The sequence below is a fragment of the Arachis ipaensis genome, chromosome B4 (genome assembly GCF_059453495.1).
Source record: "Arachis ipaensis isolate K30076 ecotype BB chromosome B4, ASM5945349v1, whole genome shotgun sequence".
Taxonomy (NCBI): domain Eukaryota; kingdom Viridiplantae; phylum Streptophyta; class Magnoliopsida; order Fabales; family Fabaceae; genus Arachis; species Arachis ipaensis.
The window spans coordinates 17,332,202-17,349,159 of record NC_142439.1 but is presented as its reverse complement, the minus strand read 5'-3'; the positions used below and the strand labels follow the sequence as shown (position 1 = coordinate 17,349,159).

The 16,958-nt window shown below is 28.9% G+C and overlaps 2 protein-coding genes across 2 annotated transcripts; both read right to left on the bottom strand.

Moving 5' to 3' along the window:
* Positions 1 to 8,692: 8,692 nt before the first annotated feature.
* LOC148566794 (uncharacterized) lies at positions 8,693 to 11,014 on the bottom strand. The gene is made up of 5 exons (XM_088484433.1): positions 10,980 to 11,014; positions 10,499 to 10,574; positions 9,261 to 9,826; positions 9,089 to 9,152; positions 8,693 to 8,956 (listed from the first exon to the last, which is right to left on the bottom strand). Exons 1-5 carry the CDS (start codon positions 11,012 to 11,014, stop codon positions 8,693 to 8,695), a joined length of 1,005 nt encoding a protein of 334 aa, XP_088340559.1.
* A 3,179-nt stretch (positions 11,015 to 14,193) lies between these two features.
* LOC148566793 (kinesin-like protein KIN-14L) lies at positions 14,194 to 14,640 on the bottom strand. The gene is made up of 2 exons (XM_088484432.1): positions 14,369 to 14,640; positions 14,194 to 14,284 (listed from the first exon to the last, which is right to left on the bottom strand). The coding sequence occupies exons 1-2, from the start codon at positions 14,638 to 14,640 to the stop codon at positions 14,194 to 14,196; spliced, it is 363 nt and encodes a 120-aa protein (XP_088340558.1).
* Positions 14,641 to 16,958: the final 2,318 nt, after the last annotated feature.

Below are 16,958 nucleotides of genomic sequence, written 5' to 3'. Positions count from 1 at the left end.
AAAGTTTTTACAACAAATCTCTAAATCAGATCATTTGAATAATTTCTTATAGTGAATCTAATAGTAAATTAGATAATTTTTGCAATAAATTAATCACTATTTCAACAATTTGTTCATGTAGTGAATGTAATTTTCTTTCCTAAAATGATATTCATTACATGCTCTTGATAAACCCCATTTTTAGGGTTTATCTTGTGTTTAATTTAGGGAATTTTATCACATTTTCTCACATTTATCTAAGAAAATAGCATGGTTTTATGATTGTCTCCTAATTTGTGCTTAGTGTGAAAACATGCTTTTTAGGCCTTAATTGGCTAAATTTAATTCACCTTTGATTCCACTAGATGCCTTGATGTGTTTGTTAGTGAATTTAGGATGAAAAGGCTAGGAATGGATCAAAAGGGTGAAGAGAAAAAGCATGCAAGTGGAGAACTCATGAAGAAACAAGGATTTGGGATGTTGAGATCGACGCGCACGCGTCGATTGTGGAGTCACATGGTGATGCGTACGCGTACACGTACGCGTGGAACGTAAATTGCCAAGTGACGCGCACGCGTGACCCACGCGCACGCGTCAGTGCTCGCACGTGACCCACTTAAAGTGAATCCGCTGAGGACGATTTCTGGGCTTCCCAGGCCCAAATCCAACTCATCCTGATGCTATTTAACCTAAGGATTGAAGGGGAATCAACACATGGCATCACTAGGAACTAGTTTAGTTTAGTTTAGGAGGGAAAATTTGTTTCTAGAGAGAGAAACTCTCTCTTCTCTCTAGAATTAGGTTAGAGGTAGATTAGGATTTCTTAGATCTAGGTTAATTTCATGCTTTGATTTACTTTTCCTTTTGTAATTCTTGTTCTTCTACATCTCCTCTCTCTAATTTAGCATTTAATTCTTGTAATTCTCTACTTTTATTTTGATGCACTTTTGTTTCGTCTATTTCTCTTTAATACAATTTATGTTTTGGTGTTTCTTTATTGTTGATTTGATTTGTTGTTGGTTAATTCCTTGCAATTAGTAGTTGTAGATTTATATTTCTTGCAATTTAACTTTGCTTTCCTTTTAAGCCTTCCAAGTGTTTGATAAAATGTTTGGAAGGATGTTAGAGTAGAATTTTATGTTCTTGGCTTGGGATGGTAACTTAGGAATTCTTGAGTTACTAATATCCAAGTGATTGATAAATTGATAGCCATTGACTCTAGCTCTCATTAATTTAATTAGTGAGTGGCTAGGACTTATGAACTTGGATTGATATAGCTCATTTGACTTTCCTTTACTTGTTAGATGATAATTTAATGGGATTGATCCTTGCAATTATCATGTTGTGGTTAGTAATAAGGATAGAGATCCTTGACCACCAAACCTTGCCAAGACCTTTTTGTCATTTGATTTCTTTTGCAATTTACTTTTCTTGTTTCTTATCTCAAAAACCCCAAAACATACTTCATAGCCAATAACAAGAAAACTTTATTCCAATTCCTAGGGAGAACGACCCAAGGTTTGAATACTTCGGTTATTAATTTTAGGGGTTTGTACTTGTGACAAACAAATTTTTGTATGAAAGAATTATTGTTGGTTTAGAAACTATACTTGTAACGAGACTTCATTAGTGAAATTCTATACCATCAATTTTCCATTCATCGGCTCTCTAACCACTAAATTATATCTTTTACTTATTTTGTTATATAAATATTCTCCACATACAAGTTGTTTACACAAACAAGTCCAAACAAGTCTCTTTAATCTAATTCACTTCACGCGACATTATCTAACCAACTTTTCAATCAACGTGTGAATATCTAACTGTCTTTTTTGAATGAATTTCATTTTCTTTTTTGAATTTTCTTAACATTTTTTATCTACGTTCTCTTCCATTACTGCATTCACTGTGTTTCTCTTCCTTCGTTCTTTGCATTCTCTTTCTTCGCTTTTGAATTTTCTTCGTTCTATACGTTTTTGAAATCAAGCTCTGAAATCAATTTTGAACAGTTATATCATTGTTGAAGATAATGAATGATTCAAGTTCAGATTGTCAATTGAACTAAAGCGAAGTGAATTATTGTTTTGAATCAAATCAAGTGGTTGAGATATGGTTCGATTCTAGTTAATATTTTCGATAGTAGTTTATGATTCTATAGATGAATAATGCTGTTTTTGTTTGTGAAATTACTGTTCATCATTGATGGTTTGAATTGAATGTAATGTAGGAGTTCTGATGAATCTGTTTTATTCTCGTTTCGGTGTATATCGTAATTCTTTGGTGCATTGTGGAAATTTTTCGGTATATTTATAAGTTCAGACTTTTCAATTGAACGAGAATGAATTGTATTATTATTTTGAATTGAATCAAGTAGTGAGGTGTGGTTTGAATCTAGTTAATGTAGTTTGAATATTTTCCTTTTTGTTTTACCTTCTCCAGTTTCTTCTTGTTTTACTCTCTTAATAAGAATAAAAACAAAACATAAAATCAAACAAAGAAGAAGAAGAAACACATAATGCTACAAAATTACTTGGAAGATGATAAACCTACATTCATTCAACTAAAAGAAAAAAAGAAATAAGGAAAAAAAGAAGAAGAAAAAAATGATAGCTGCTTCATCCTCGTCATCTTCTGCTGCTGCTTCTTCCTCTTCAACTGATAAGTTCTGCATAATTTAAAACTCTTCCTTTTCCTCCTCCTCATCATCTTCTGCTGCTTTTTCCTATTCTTGTTCATCATCATCATCATCATCATCATCATCATCATCTCATTTTTTTCTTATTCATCTTTTTCTTCCTGTTTTACTTTTTTAAGTTTCTTCTTGTTTTACTCTCTTAATAAGAATAAAAACAAAAAAAAATCAAACAAAGAAGAAGAAACACATAATTTTGCAAATTTACTTAGAAGAGGATGAACCTACATTCATTCAACTAAAAGAAAGAAAGAAATAAAGAAAAAAAAAAGAAAAAATGCAGCATTAAAAAAATATTTTTGTGTATTTGTAATAAATTTCGGTATAAAATTAAGATATTTATGTATATTGTTAAGAATTTTTGGTGTATTTGTACTGATAAGAAGAAGGATAACATCAATAAAAAGAACGACGAAGAAGATGAAATACGCGAAGAAAAATAAGAAAGTACGCGAAGAAAAAAGAGGAGAAACACAAAGAAAAAAGAGAAGAAAAAGGAGGAGGAGAAAGAGAAACGCGAGATACAAACATTTGAGGAGAAACGACGTGATTTTACACGCGTATTATGTAAATAGGTTTTGTTAGGTTAGGTTAACTTGTATGAACTTATTTATCAAAAAAATTTGTATGTGTTGCAAGATTGTTTGTTATATATATATATATATATATGCTTACATAATTTTACTATTTTAATTTAATCAATTATATCAATATATAAGATATTCCATAACAAGCACATCAATGCCTATTGGAACGATAGTGTCACATAATTAAAATTGTCTAAGAAAATAAATACCTTAAAAATCATACATGATACACATTAGGTTGGATTTTTTATTTTAATAAATTAAATAAATATAATAATTACCGAAATAAATAATTAAAAAATTTATTACCGAAATAAATATTTTTTTCTAGTGTAAACGAAATACGTGTATTTATAAATATAAAAATATATTTTTGAAAATAATAAAAAATATTAATAATATCAATAATATCAATAATCCAAACTTTAGCAAATAATTAGTACTTAAAAAGGTTAGTAGAAGAGATTAAAATGGATATGTTTGATCAATTAGTACTAAAAAAGAGTACAAAAAATTTAGGTTAAATTATAGATCCAATTGGATTGATTTAAATTTGAAAAATAAAAAATTCATACGTGTTCAAGTTCCATGATGAGAATAAATACTGTAATTGTATCCACTCCTAAAAATTGAATGATGAGAAGCATGAAATTGATGCACTATAAATGAAATAGAGAAAAAAATGAGAAGAGAATTGAAACAGTTATCTCCCACTCTTCCTCCGCTTTATTTATCCCCATCAACCTCGTAACAATTGGCAAACCGTTATTTATTTATCCCATCAACTTCTCCTAACAATTGACAAACGGTTATCTCTCACTCTTTCTCTATTTTCTTTCTTTATTTTATTTATCTCCCTAACACACAATTAAAACGGTTAACATGTTTATTTTAGATGTACAATCATCTTCCCTATCATTTAAAATGTACTGTTTATCTTTTCTATTATTTAAAATCGTCTATTTTTTCTATTATTTGAAATCTTCTATCTTTAAGAGTTTGGTCCAATTTAAATTATTAATATTTTTTATTATTTTCAAAAATTATATTTAATTATTTATAAATATACATGTTATCTCGTTTACACTGTGAATGAGATACGTTCAAAATTATCTCGTTTATAGTGTAAACGAAACAAGTGAAAAGTATTTATTTTGGTAAAATTTTTTTAAATTATTTATTTTAATAATTATTATAATTAATTTATTTGTTAAAATAAAAAATTCCATTATATTTGTATGTTTTTTTATCTAACAATTTAAAATTTTAAAATAAGTAGTTTTATGATAACATAATTAATCTCATACAGTCACCAAAAAAAAAAAATCTCATATATAAAATACGTTATTGCTTAATTAATTCATGAAGATTAAAACCGTTGTATTATATATAATACTTGGAATTATTATACAAGGAATACGTCAACGACGTAAGGAAAATAATGTACCAACCAAAAACCAAATGGAAGGAAGATATATATAATTAATTTATTATGCTACGTGTATATTAAAATTAGCTACTGAAATTAACTATCAATATAAAATATATATTAGAATATAAATATATATTAAAAATAAATTAAATTACATATATATTTATTTATAAATATATTAATAACTAATTTTAGTAACTAATTTTAATATATAAATTAAATAGCATTTTTAATAATTAATGATAACGATAAGGAACATCAATCACCAAAAATAAAAATAAATATAAGGAAGTTAAAATTCATTTAAAGAAAAATGATCAGTGTTGTTATCAAAAGTCAAAACCACTCAAAGAAAGAGAGAATTGATGGACAAATTAAATATTGTAATCAGATTTAGATGGGATGATATATATAGTAGAGTAACATTATATGTTAATAAATATTATTATTTTTTATCAATATTTAATCAATAATAATTTATATTTTTATTTATTAAAATTTTATTTATATAAATTAATATAATTTATTTTTATATTTTTTAAAATTTATACATATAAATTAATAAAATTTATTTATTAAAAATAATTTAACATTTATACTAATTAAATAATAATAAAAGATATTAAAAATTACTAAACCCAAAAATTTCTCATATATATTATCCGTTCTCCCATTATCGAAATTTTCAATTAATACAACTTTTTTTGTCACTAATACTAATAAGAATACATTGAGAATTCATCACAAAAAGACAAGGTGAAGTAATAATAACAAAATAAATATACACAGAAATCTGATCTAGAATTATCAGTAATATTTGTAATTAAATCTAAGGAAACATTTTCAACTGTACTTTTTTTTCCTTTTCATTCACTCAACCACTCTTAGTTGAATTTGTGATATTTTGCATCTTTTCCTATTTCTTTTATTATTTTTTCTTTTTTTTTTTACGTTTTTTAACATTTTTTTTCCTAAAATATTATTTAAAGTATAAATTATTTGATTAGATGATTTTGTAAATATGCACCTCATCATATCAAATAATCAACAACAAAAAATATCTAAAGCAACATAAATGTAGGGATCGGCTAAGAATAAGATTAGTCTTTAAGTAAATCTAATAAACATTACCCGAAACTGTATAATGACATAAAATAATACAAAAATATTATACATATATTATATATATTAAAATTAATTATCAAAATCTATTATTATATATTATTTAATTTATTTTTAATATTTATTTTATTTTTTAATATATTTTATATTATTAATTAATTTTAATTTTTAATTTATTTTTTTAATTTATTATTCACATTATTTATCATCATCATCATTATTTCTCAATACTTTTTCTTTTAATATATATCTACGGGTGAAACGATAATATTTCATTCATTCACAATAACTATGACTTATGTACGTCGTCCAAAAAACTTAAAAGCAAAGGGATTGAGGTTCATGGAACTTGGCTGATATTCGATTAATCTAGATTCTAGTCTAGTCAGACTTAGTTGGAATTTAGGGGACTCGTGGAAAATGATATGTCTACTTGCCAACTAGGCATATCATACTAATGGCGATAATAATGCATATATATTAATTATATGATTATTGATATTGTCTCTTATCTTTTTATATATTTTAAATAGTAAAAAAAATTAATACATATTCTAATTTCTTTTTATAAAAAAAAATGCTTATTTAAAATTCAATTAGAGAATCTATCTTTTCAACTAATATTAACTAATTTTTAATTTTAAATTTTAAACCCTAAATTCTAAATCTTAAATTTTATAACCTAAATTCGAATTCTAAATTTTAAATTCTCTAAAAATAAAAGTTAAAAAATTTTTTACAATAAAAAAATTAGCCAATGTTGATTACTTAAAACTTGGTTTCCATATTTCTCATTTACTAATTAAAGTATTTAGAAAAAAAATTACTAATTAATTATTTGTCATATTTTTATGTATACTCATTAAAAAATACAAATCAACAAGTATGGAATATTTAATCTAGTATAGCAAGACAGCACTGATTTTTTTTTTTTTTTTGGGAAGGGGGGAGGGGTAACAAAAGAATAGGGTAAAGATCAGAATTGTTCACTCCTTTATCGGAATCATAGACATTAGCTGGGAAACCATGCATAATGCCACATTATCCTAACTATTTTTTCCTTAGCTTCTTTCATGCTTATTATATTGTTGACCTTGATCCCATGCATAATTGTTTCTTCTTGAAACGTTCATCGGCTCATCTTAGATGAGAAGAGAAGAGTGAGTCTCAATAATATTTATTTTCAAGAGTATAGATGCATGTTTTATTATCTAGTTCATTATATACTCATCTCTTTATCCATACATTACCATTATATAAAGGGTAAATAAACAAATAATAGCGAAATAGAAATTTTATGATACCGAGTCACACAAACTTTTCATTTCTCAATATACCTCATAATATATGTTTATTATAAACACATTAGGGCATACGCTCATAAATACTTGTATCAAATAACAAAATAAATATTAAATAATCAATATATACAATACTATACTTGTATTTATTTTTATAAATCATTTATGTTAATTTTTCTTTATAATAACGGTTTATTTTTCTGTACGTAGAACATATATATTTAGCAGCAAAATATATATAAGATGTACATACATGTAGCAACACCATAGAGCTTTGACAAAGAAAAGAAAAAGGAAAAAGGAAAATAAAAAAATATAGCTAGTTTGTTTTATCTGTCCAATTATAGATGCAACAGAATTAACTACTCTAGTGGATATTAACTCTTAGAATCCCCTCAAACTCAGATAACGAAACATATCCATGGTAGAATGCCTCACATAATCTCTCTTCAAATCTGTAATCATTTTTTTTTTCTTGGACTGAAAATCCATAACCTTCTTATTTGTCAAGGTAACTTGAAGTTTTTATGGGCGTATTGGTTTCCCAAGGTATCAGGTTATGTATTGATTTCCCTAATTATCATGTTTTGTAGCCATATCAGCCAGCAAAATACACTGCATGTAGGTTTTCGGACTATAAATAAAACAATTAGCCTATTTTCCAAACATTGGGGGAAGTTTTTTTGTGTGGATCAGGAAGAAATTGGTTTGGCCCAATAGTGGTGGGATTAAGGATTGTTGCGTGATTAATTATTTCAGACCAGAAATGATGTATCTACAATTCTTCATGATCATTGTTGGGCTTTAGCCCCTTATTAAGCAGAGTCTTCAATAATATCATTGTTGGGCTTTAGTCCCTTATTGAGAAGAGTCTTCAATAAAACAAAATTGCAAATAGTCCTTAAATTATTGTTCAAACTAGCGTGATAACCCGTGCAATGCACGGGGTTCACGAAATTTAAACCCTTTTTAAAAGGCAGCCGAGGCTTGGACTAATGGCAGAATCTGTTACCTCACAAGAAGCTGCACCCGGGTTCAAGTCCTATGAGAAGAAAATGAACTCTTAAATAAACTCATGTAGTGTGTGTGAGTGTGTTGTGTAGGTGTGTAATACATGAGTAATGCCTAGGATTAGGAGTTGTCTAATCCATCAAACCAAAAAAAAAAACCTTTTTAAAAGAAAAATACTAAGAATATAACTAAAATGTATTCTATAAAAATAGATATGTTGTATTAAATTTGGATAATTACAAAATTATCACTAAAATAAAACAATAGAATACACAAATTATTCAATATGTCAATAAATGGTATAACATGTTTTCTAAGATAATAAAAGATAATAAAATATAATAACAATTGTTAGACACTAAAAAAACAGGAAAAAGAAATCCAACAGAGATGTAGTTTACTATTACGTATAATCTTAAAAACACATAACGTCAAGATACCTATTGATACCAAAACAAAATATTTACAACATATATAAATTTGTTCATTAATCAAAAAATAAAATATGTCCAAAATAACTTAACATATAATTCAAAATATCTATCAAATAGAGTTATACATAGGAGGCCTAACATCGCTGAATCGACAACTCTATCTGGCGGTTAGCTATCGAGCCGAGTTTCAAGGTAATGATATCCCTCTCCTTTAAATTGTATACTCTACAACATTCATTCCACCCGACCCCAAACTTCCATTCTCCACCTCTTCCTCCACTTTTCAGTAAGTGGAAAAAGAACACATTCTTCTCTACATTGGAATCTGGACCAGTGATCGTCCAAATCGAACCATCTCCAGATAGTTTAAGATACGCAGCAAATTTCGAAGCCAAATACTGCAACAAATAATTCATAGTTAAGATAAACATAATATTTTTATACACAATGAATAACAGATTTAGGAAGAATATTCAATAAGCTTGCAAGAAAAAAAAATAAAAGAAATCACTCTTTTGAGATCAAGTTACCAATCTAGATTGACCCAGATCCGAAGCTGTGATGATCTTTTCATAATAAACCTCTGGAGTGTATCTAATTCAGGATAATATGAATATGTTAGTCACCACACTAAAAAATAGCAAGCTATCCAATGATATTAAAATCCAAAACACAAGAAAAAAAAGCTACATTTAGCATTACCTATGATCATACAATTCGTTTATCGCGTTACTTTGTTCGTTGATCTCCAATGATAAACTGCTTCCACTAGACAAATTTATCGGATTATGCGGATTATCCCCTACCAGTGTCCTATCTTGATCATTGTTTTCATCACCATCTGATGAAAACTGATCATCAGATGGTTCAGACCTAGATAGAACCATCACATCAGCTGATGAGTCCTCATCAATCCTGGTATACTTTATGTGGAACACTCTTGATACATTATCGAGTGTCTCTGGGTCCATTAGCTCAGGCACATAGCAGTCAGAATCAAGGTGAACTTGGATGGGTTGGTTGTCGTGATTCCACAATGAAATAAAAAAAATTCCAAAACCAACATACCTAAATTGAACAGATGCCCCTCTATGGATAAAATAGAAAGTTCTAATCTGTTCAAATAAGTAGTCAGTTATGAGCAACTGATCATTCTTTCTTATCACCTCCAGCACTAAACAATTATCTAGCTCGTCAATGACATAGAACACTGACCCTAATCCTTCGCCATGAGTTGAAACAAAAGTTGAGGGAAGAACTCTCTCACCCTATATTCAAATTTCTTCCCAAAGTTAATTCATATGTAACAAAATATGCTAAAAATGCTTCACATAATTTTACCTAATTATTTAGCAAAGAGAGGTATTTTAAATCTACAATTATTACTAACTGAGCAACACAAGAGAACAATAATCACGTAAATAAACTGACATTATAATGAGCATCACAAAAATAGGTAACTAAGTAACTAACACATATGAAGTCTTTTTGAATGTCCAAGAAAAAATACTAAAGTTTTGAAAGAAACAATGAAAAAGAAATTGCTGTTATCTTGATGGATTCTGAAACCAAATCATGTACATGAACTTCGAATCATCTTATCACATATTAATAAATGCTGAATTTTTAAAGTCAGTATCAATATATGTATGATTAGTAAAGATTATATTACTTATTTTGAATGGACATTGATAATTTATCAAAACTAATCTTTTTAGAGTTATTGTAGTCTACACCTATTTGAGATTAGAATGATCAGGAACTCAGAATTAGCTAATCAAACTCATCTAACAGGGAAAAGAAACTATCAAGAGGAGGAAAGTAGAAAAGACCACTAACTGAATATAAATTAAAAACAAACCATTCGAAGTTAAAGATTTAACCCACCTCTTTAATCGGTTAACATGCATGATATAATATTCCATAATATATTTCATTACCTGCTTACTGAAAAGGCGAAATCTAAAAATCAATTCTTTTCCGTTGGGCAAATATTGCTGGGTTGCTAAAAACCTCCTATTAGCACATAATGGTACGATTAGAATATAAGACTGAGACTTTTAACCAAGAAACCAACTAACTAAGTATACAAAAAAAAGTAACAAATTAAAAGCATATTAATAAAAAATACCGAAGAAACCACTTTGGAAAACTACTATACAACATATTTTACAAATTACGACAACTTCTGAAATCTGGCCTACATATAAATGAGAAGCCAATAAAATTAAATTACAACATGAAAAATATCTGAGAAAGAATTTAAAAAAAAAAACTATAGATGGCATAACATCGATATTTAATTGACATTAAAATTTTCAAAAGTTAATCTGAAATATATTGAATGGAAAAGTAAATGAGACTTCAATGAAATTGAAAATGCAGCAAAGAAAACATCTTCTCTAATGCTCAGCACCATACCTGTTTGGATCTTCTCTATTGGCATCCATCGCCATTCAGACTTATCAGATAGAGAGACTTGGTATAAAGATTCAAGAACAAAGAAAAGATCTTGTCTCTTACTGCAAAAGAAAGCATTATAATAAAGTAAACCCTAATAGGATATTTCAACAAATTCAAGAAAAACAGGTAATAAAATTGAATCCAGAAACATAAACAACAAACATAAAGAAGGAACAGCAACCATTGATAAACAAAAAAAGAAATAAATGAACAAAAATATCGTTATTTATTCTAGTAAATTAAATTTCTACTAATACTAATTATAATGTTGAGAAGTTTCAGAAAGTTAACCACTACTACTAATAATAATTTAAACAAACAATCATGAATTATGAATTTGTTAATTAGAATATGCATTACAAACAATATGAAAAAAAGAAAATATACAAAAATTAGATCAATATTAAAATATAAAAGACCAGAATGAATATTCAAAAACTATAAATATGATTTTCTTTTTTTTACTCTTAAAAGTGTTTTAAATTATCTGCTTAATTTTTTTTATTGGATACAATATAGTAATACCAAAATTACCGAATGTCACACGGCCAATACAACCTCAGTGAAACTGAATTAATTAACTTGCTAAAAAGAAATTAATAAAAAATAGCTTTCTGTTATTATCCTTTGAACTTCTCTCATGTTAATAACTTACATTTTAGTATACATTTTAGTATGTTACCTTAAATGTAGCTTCCTAATCAAGATGATTAACAAAAGTAGCAACTACCCACGTGTCACAACCTGCTAACAAAAAGCATAAAAAAAGAACTTAATAAGAATCAGATGTTGGACATATCCAAGTATCAGAGATCCCTTGTTTTGGAAATCAAAAATTTCTTTCTTTCTTTTTAAATCGGGGAAAAACGTTTCCTTGAATGATACATGCATGCCAAAATATATGACAATCTCTTATATTGGTTCAAATTAAGACTCAGCAACATGCGAGAGCAACAAAAATTTTAGTATTAGTAAAAAAAATAATCAGAAAGGATACTTGAACTCAGCCTATTCACATAAAGGTATTAACTGAATATTTTCAGAAGACAAAACTTTAGTTGATGAAATGACCAAAAGAAAAGCTACGAAAAGTGAAAAAAAAAAAGCAAAAGAAAAAAGAATGAAGAGAAGATTATGTTGGAACTGCAACAGTTAGGGCAAAACCTTAACTTGTTATTCGATTGTCAGAAAATTTATCTGTTGAACAAAATAGAGACGCCGGGACCACTGGAGATGACGACAAGTTTGTATCTTGTAGGATGATTTGGGGTTTAACCCTACAAAAAGTTGGGCGGTGTCTTTCTGGGTTGAGTGAGCTGAGACCTCAGAGAGAGAGGATGGACGGTCACTGCGTTAGGTCTTCTTTGTGACCTTCTTTTTTTAATTGCGTGTGTGTCTTGTTTGTGACCTTTATTTTTTTATTGCGTGTGTGTGGGGGTAGGGAGGGGGGTAGGAGAAGAGAGAGTGACATTTGGTTTTTTAATGTTTCCTTGGTAATGTTAAAGATGTAAAAATAATAATAGAAGATATAAGATTATAATTAAAATAATGTAGATAATTTCTTTAAAATAAATGACACTAAAAGAACGGTTATCAGAAATTAATCATTAGACAATACAATTAATTTCACAATTATTAATCACAAAATTTTTTAATATTTATGATAGCTAAAAATAACTAAATATTGAGAAAAATATATCATAATATAATTTTTTTATTCATTTCAGAGTTTTTGATATCAATAAATTTTATCTGCCCAAAGTTTAACTAATTTTCATTATTTTATCCATTTTTATTTTCTATTGATAATTAGAGAAAAAATGATGGAAAATCACAGAAAAAATAAAAAATTAAAGAAATAATTAATCAACAAAAATTTTACGTAATATAAAAGAGATTAACATACAAATTAACAAAAATAAGTAAAAAAATAATTAAGAATGTATTTATTTTTTTTATAAAAAAAATATGGTTCTTCCTCTTAAATATGATACTTGTTAAAAGAAAAGTTAATTATTGTTAATAATTTTATCATTAAAAATTCTTTTTAATAATAAAATCTTCCTAACAATTTTTTAAACTAATCTTTCCTTTTTTTTCTTATATCAGCGAATGAATAACTTTTATAACATAAAAAAGTATATTTTATGTAGATAATAATTGTTTATATGTACTGTAGAATAAAGTTTCTAATTAACCCACAAACAAAAAAAAAAAGAAGAAAATTAAATATTAAATATATCAATTATCTTCAAGTACAAAATGAAATTTAAAACTTCTATCAAATTAAGATGACATTTGAAAACTTAAAATATCCATTTTTCCAAAAATAATTTTATAAATAAATTGAATCTTATGAGAACTAAAATTATAATTTAGTCTAAAGAAAATATATAGTTATAATAATGGTATAAGAATTAGGAATTAAAAAAAACAAACTCCATCAAAGGATGTGATAGAAAATCATTAAGGAGAACCTGGTTTAAAAGAAGGCTAACCTTTAAAATTATCTGAACATAAAATAGCAATGCTTCCTTTAATATCAGCAACGACAGCCAATACCCATTTCAACATCCATAAGAATGCAATCATAAACTAACCTTGGGTCAGAGTAAAGTTGCTCCAATCTTTTTGTATCCTAAATTAGAATTTATAAGTGAAACAGTTCACCAAAAAAGTCAAACAGTTCTGGTCACGAAAGGGAAAAAAGATCATCTAAAATGTGGAGGTTTGGAAAACTGGAAAAGTAAATTTCTAATCACCTTCGAATTTGTAAGTTTTATTATTTGTGAGCCCTACTATCTTATTTCAAGGGTGATTAAAGTCTTACTTGATCACTTTACCAACCTCTTTAAAATAGATCAACATAAGTGAATTTTTATCCTACTATACCAAACATAAGATAACTTTTATTACTAAAGGAAACGTGAGAGAGAGACAGAGGCTCTATAAGATAAAAGAATTCAAGACAGAATCTTGTGCAATAGAATTCAAGATAAAATTCAATAGTCTGTACCTAAGGAGTCCTGCAGAAGAAGTCTGAGTTTGCTATTTGTATATGGAATGTGAGAATTCTTTTGAGTTAGTGCTGTGATCACATCTCCCAAACAAGAAAGAGACTTGTTAATGAATTGTGCTTCCTTTAGTCTTTCCCCTGTGACTTCTTATCTACTCATTCACTTCCAGCAAGGTCTATCAAATGCAGACAACTGCGAATGGTGTTACCGGATGTATCTTTTCCGTGAACATGCACGGTGAGTACACTGAATTAAATAGCCTTTATTATCAGTGTCTGCATTAAATATTTAAATTCAAGTTATAAGGTCTGAACAAATTTTAAAAATTACCTGTGGGAATGACTACTCTTATTGTTCAGTGCAGTGGAACTGACAGTACGGTTGACCTCACCGAGTTTCATGAGGGTCAAAACATCACTTGTAGATGTCACTGGACGCAATGTAGCATCAGGAAGACTCAATCCATCATCATTGCAGCTCCTAATCTCTAATTTATTATCTGTTTTGTCCTCAGCAAGTAGGTCTCTAACTTGTTCATTATAAATCTCGACCATTTGAACATAAATATCATATGTCATAATGTCTTTCCTGTCATTAGACATTCAAGACAAATCGTTAAGAGCGAGATAATTGATCCCCATATCCTTAGAGGTTCCACCTGATGGACCACTCTGCCAAAATAAAGAAGAAACAAAAAATATTAGATGGATATATAATTGGTTTAAGTTTGCATATATAGTAAGCAGACATTGCTTGTTATTTCATTGGTCTGTGTCCGCATTAATTAATATATGGAAGAACGAATTCAATGTGTATCATACTTCTTTTATCTTACCATGGTGTATGTCTTCCCAGATCTAGTTTGACCATATGCAAAAATACAAACATTATATCCATCCATCACGGATCTAATTAACGGCTCTGTGTCCTTAAAAACCTCATCTGTGTACAAAGTTAAAATAAATTTCAATAAAATGATGTAAAAGAGAGGGAAGGGGAGGGAAAATTTCTGTAATCAGCATGTGGAACTCTACCTTAGCCAGCCTTTGCACCAAAAACCCGATTGAACTGAAAAAGTTTCCTTCCATCTTTCAATGTTTTGGATGGATCTAAAATGAATACAGAACCATCCTCCCCAATGAAATCAATAATATTCTTGGATTCAGCCTGGAATGTGGGTCTGATTCTGCAGTAAACTCGAATATTACCTATGATTTGGATTTGAAAAGTTTGACAAAATTAACTTTGCTCAATAATATATAAAGAGAAAGTGGCCATTAATTAAATAAGTAATTAAAAATTCAACCTTTCAGATCTTGAACCATGTTAAATAATTTCCTATTCTCTTCTACTACTCTGTTATATCCACCAGCTTTAGTTGCTATATCCTCTTCTTGACTCCCTGAATTCATAAACCAGTATTTCATCTCAATAATTAATAAGCATAAAATTGATTCTCAAAACACACAATTAACTCACAACCAGAAGGGAAAAAAAAGCATCAATCCAAAAGGTAACAAACTAACAAATGAAGCCATCCAAATTCAAACACAATGCCCTTTGGAATTTTGGAATAGTTCCAACACAAATCTCAATTGATCACATACCAGTGTAAATGAAAACACACCTTTAACAACCAAATTTATCAAGATGGTTCCCATCCTCTAGCACTATTTGAAGTATTCTGCAAAACAAATTGGGAGTGACCTATTTATCATGATAAGTTGCTAACAAATAAGAAATTGCAGAGTGAACAATGACAATTCATAATGATATCTAACTGCTCAAGCAAGATCTAAACATAATAGGAAATGTTAACAATACTTTTTCACTTCCTCTACTAAGTAAATAGATATTTTTTGTGATACCTAACCTCACCTTCATCACCACCGTGGCTGCTGCTGCAGTACGACATCTTCTTCGTCTGGTTCAAATGCTGCTTATGCTTCTCCTTTTGCTCCGCCGGCACCACCGGAGACTTCTTCCTCTTCCATCGAACTCTATCTTCGCCGGAATTCCAGAGAGAGTGAGAAGAGATGTGTCACTGAGAGGGCTCCGAATCAGAATCAGCTTCACAAAAAGGAAAGTAGTGAGGAACCTTGGTGCTTCACCAGTATATCTGATGCCCTAACCTCACCTCTATCACCACCGTGGCTGTTGCTACAGTACGACATCTTCTTCGTCTTTATATATATATATATATATATAAAGATGTCCCGAAGTGGATCAAGGAGGGAAAGGGGAAGAAGGAGAGAAAATAAAGTCAGTAAGAATGCAGTATGATAGATGCAAGAGCAAGAAAGTAAATATGAAGTTAGATGCGGCGGTAGTCCGCACGCATATGATTGTTAGTATGAAGTTAGATGTGGCGGTAGTCTGCACACATATGCAACTGCAGAAATGTAAATATGAAAACACGAAAATGAAAAACTGATTGAAAGTTTTATTGAATGATTGAAATAAAAGAAGAGGGAAGAAGAAGAGTTGGAGAGCTTACAAGGGAACTCTCAGAGTCTCTCTCTCTAACTTCTCTCTCTATTCTCTCTCAAAATTGAAGGATGCCTCCCAATGAATACAAGGCTTCCTTATATAACTGAAGATTCTACTATTTCTACAGTACTGGTGAACATGACCGGCACTATTTCTACAGTACAAGTTAACAATGTTTTTGTGATTACATGAAATTCGAAGATTAAAGACTAATCTTCTCCTAGGTCAATTCCAAAGCAGTCATCTTCATTCTGGTTATAACCGCTTGAGGATTCTGCCGAGGAAGTGGGATCATCTTTGTGTTTTCTGTCTTCTTCAATCATCTGCATGATTTGCTGAAGATTTTTTGCTAGGGTTTCTTTCGATTGAGCTCCTGCGAGGGCTGCAGCAATTTGGGCTTTTTGATTGAGGAACAAAGCAGTTTCTGGGT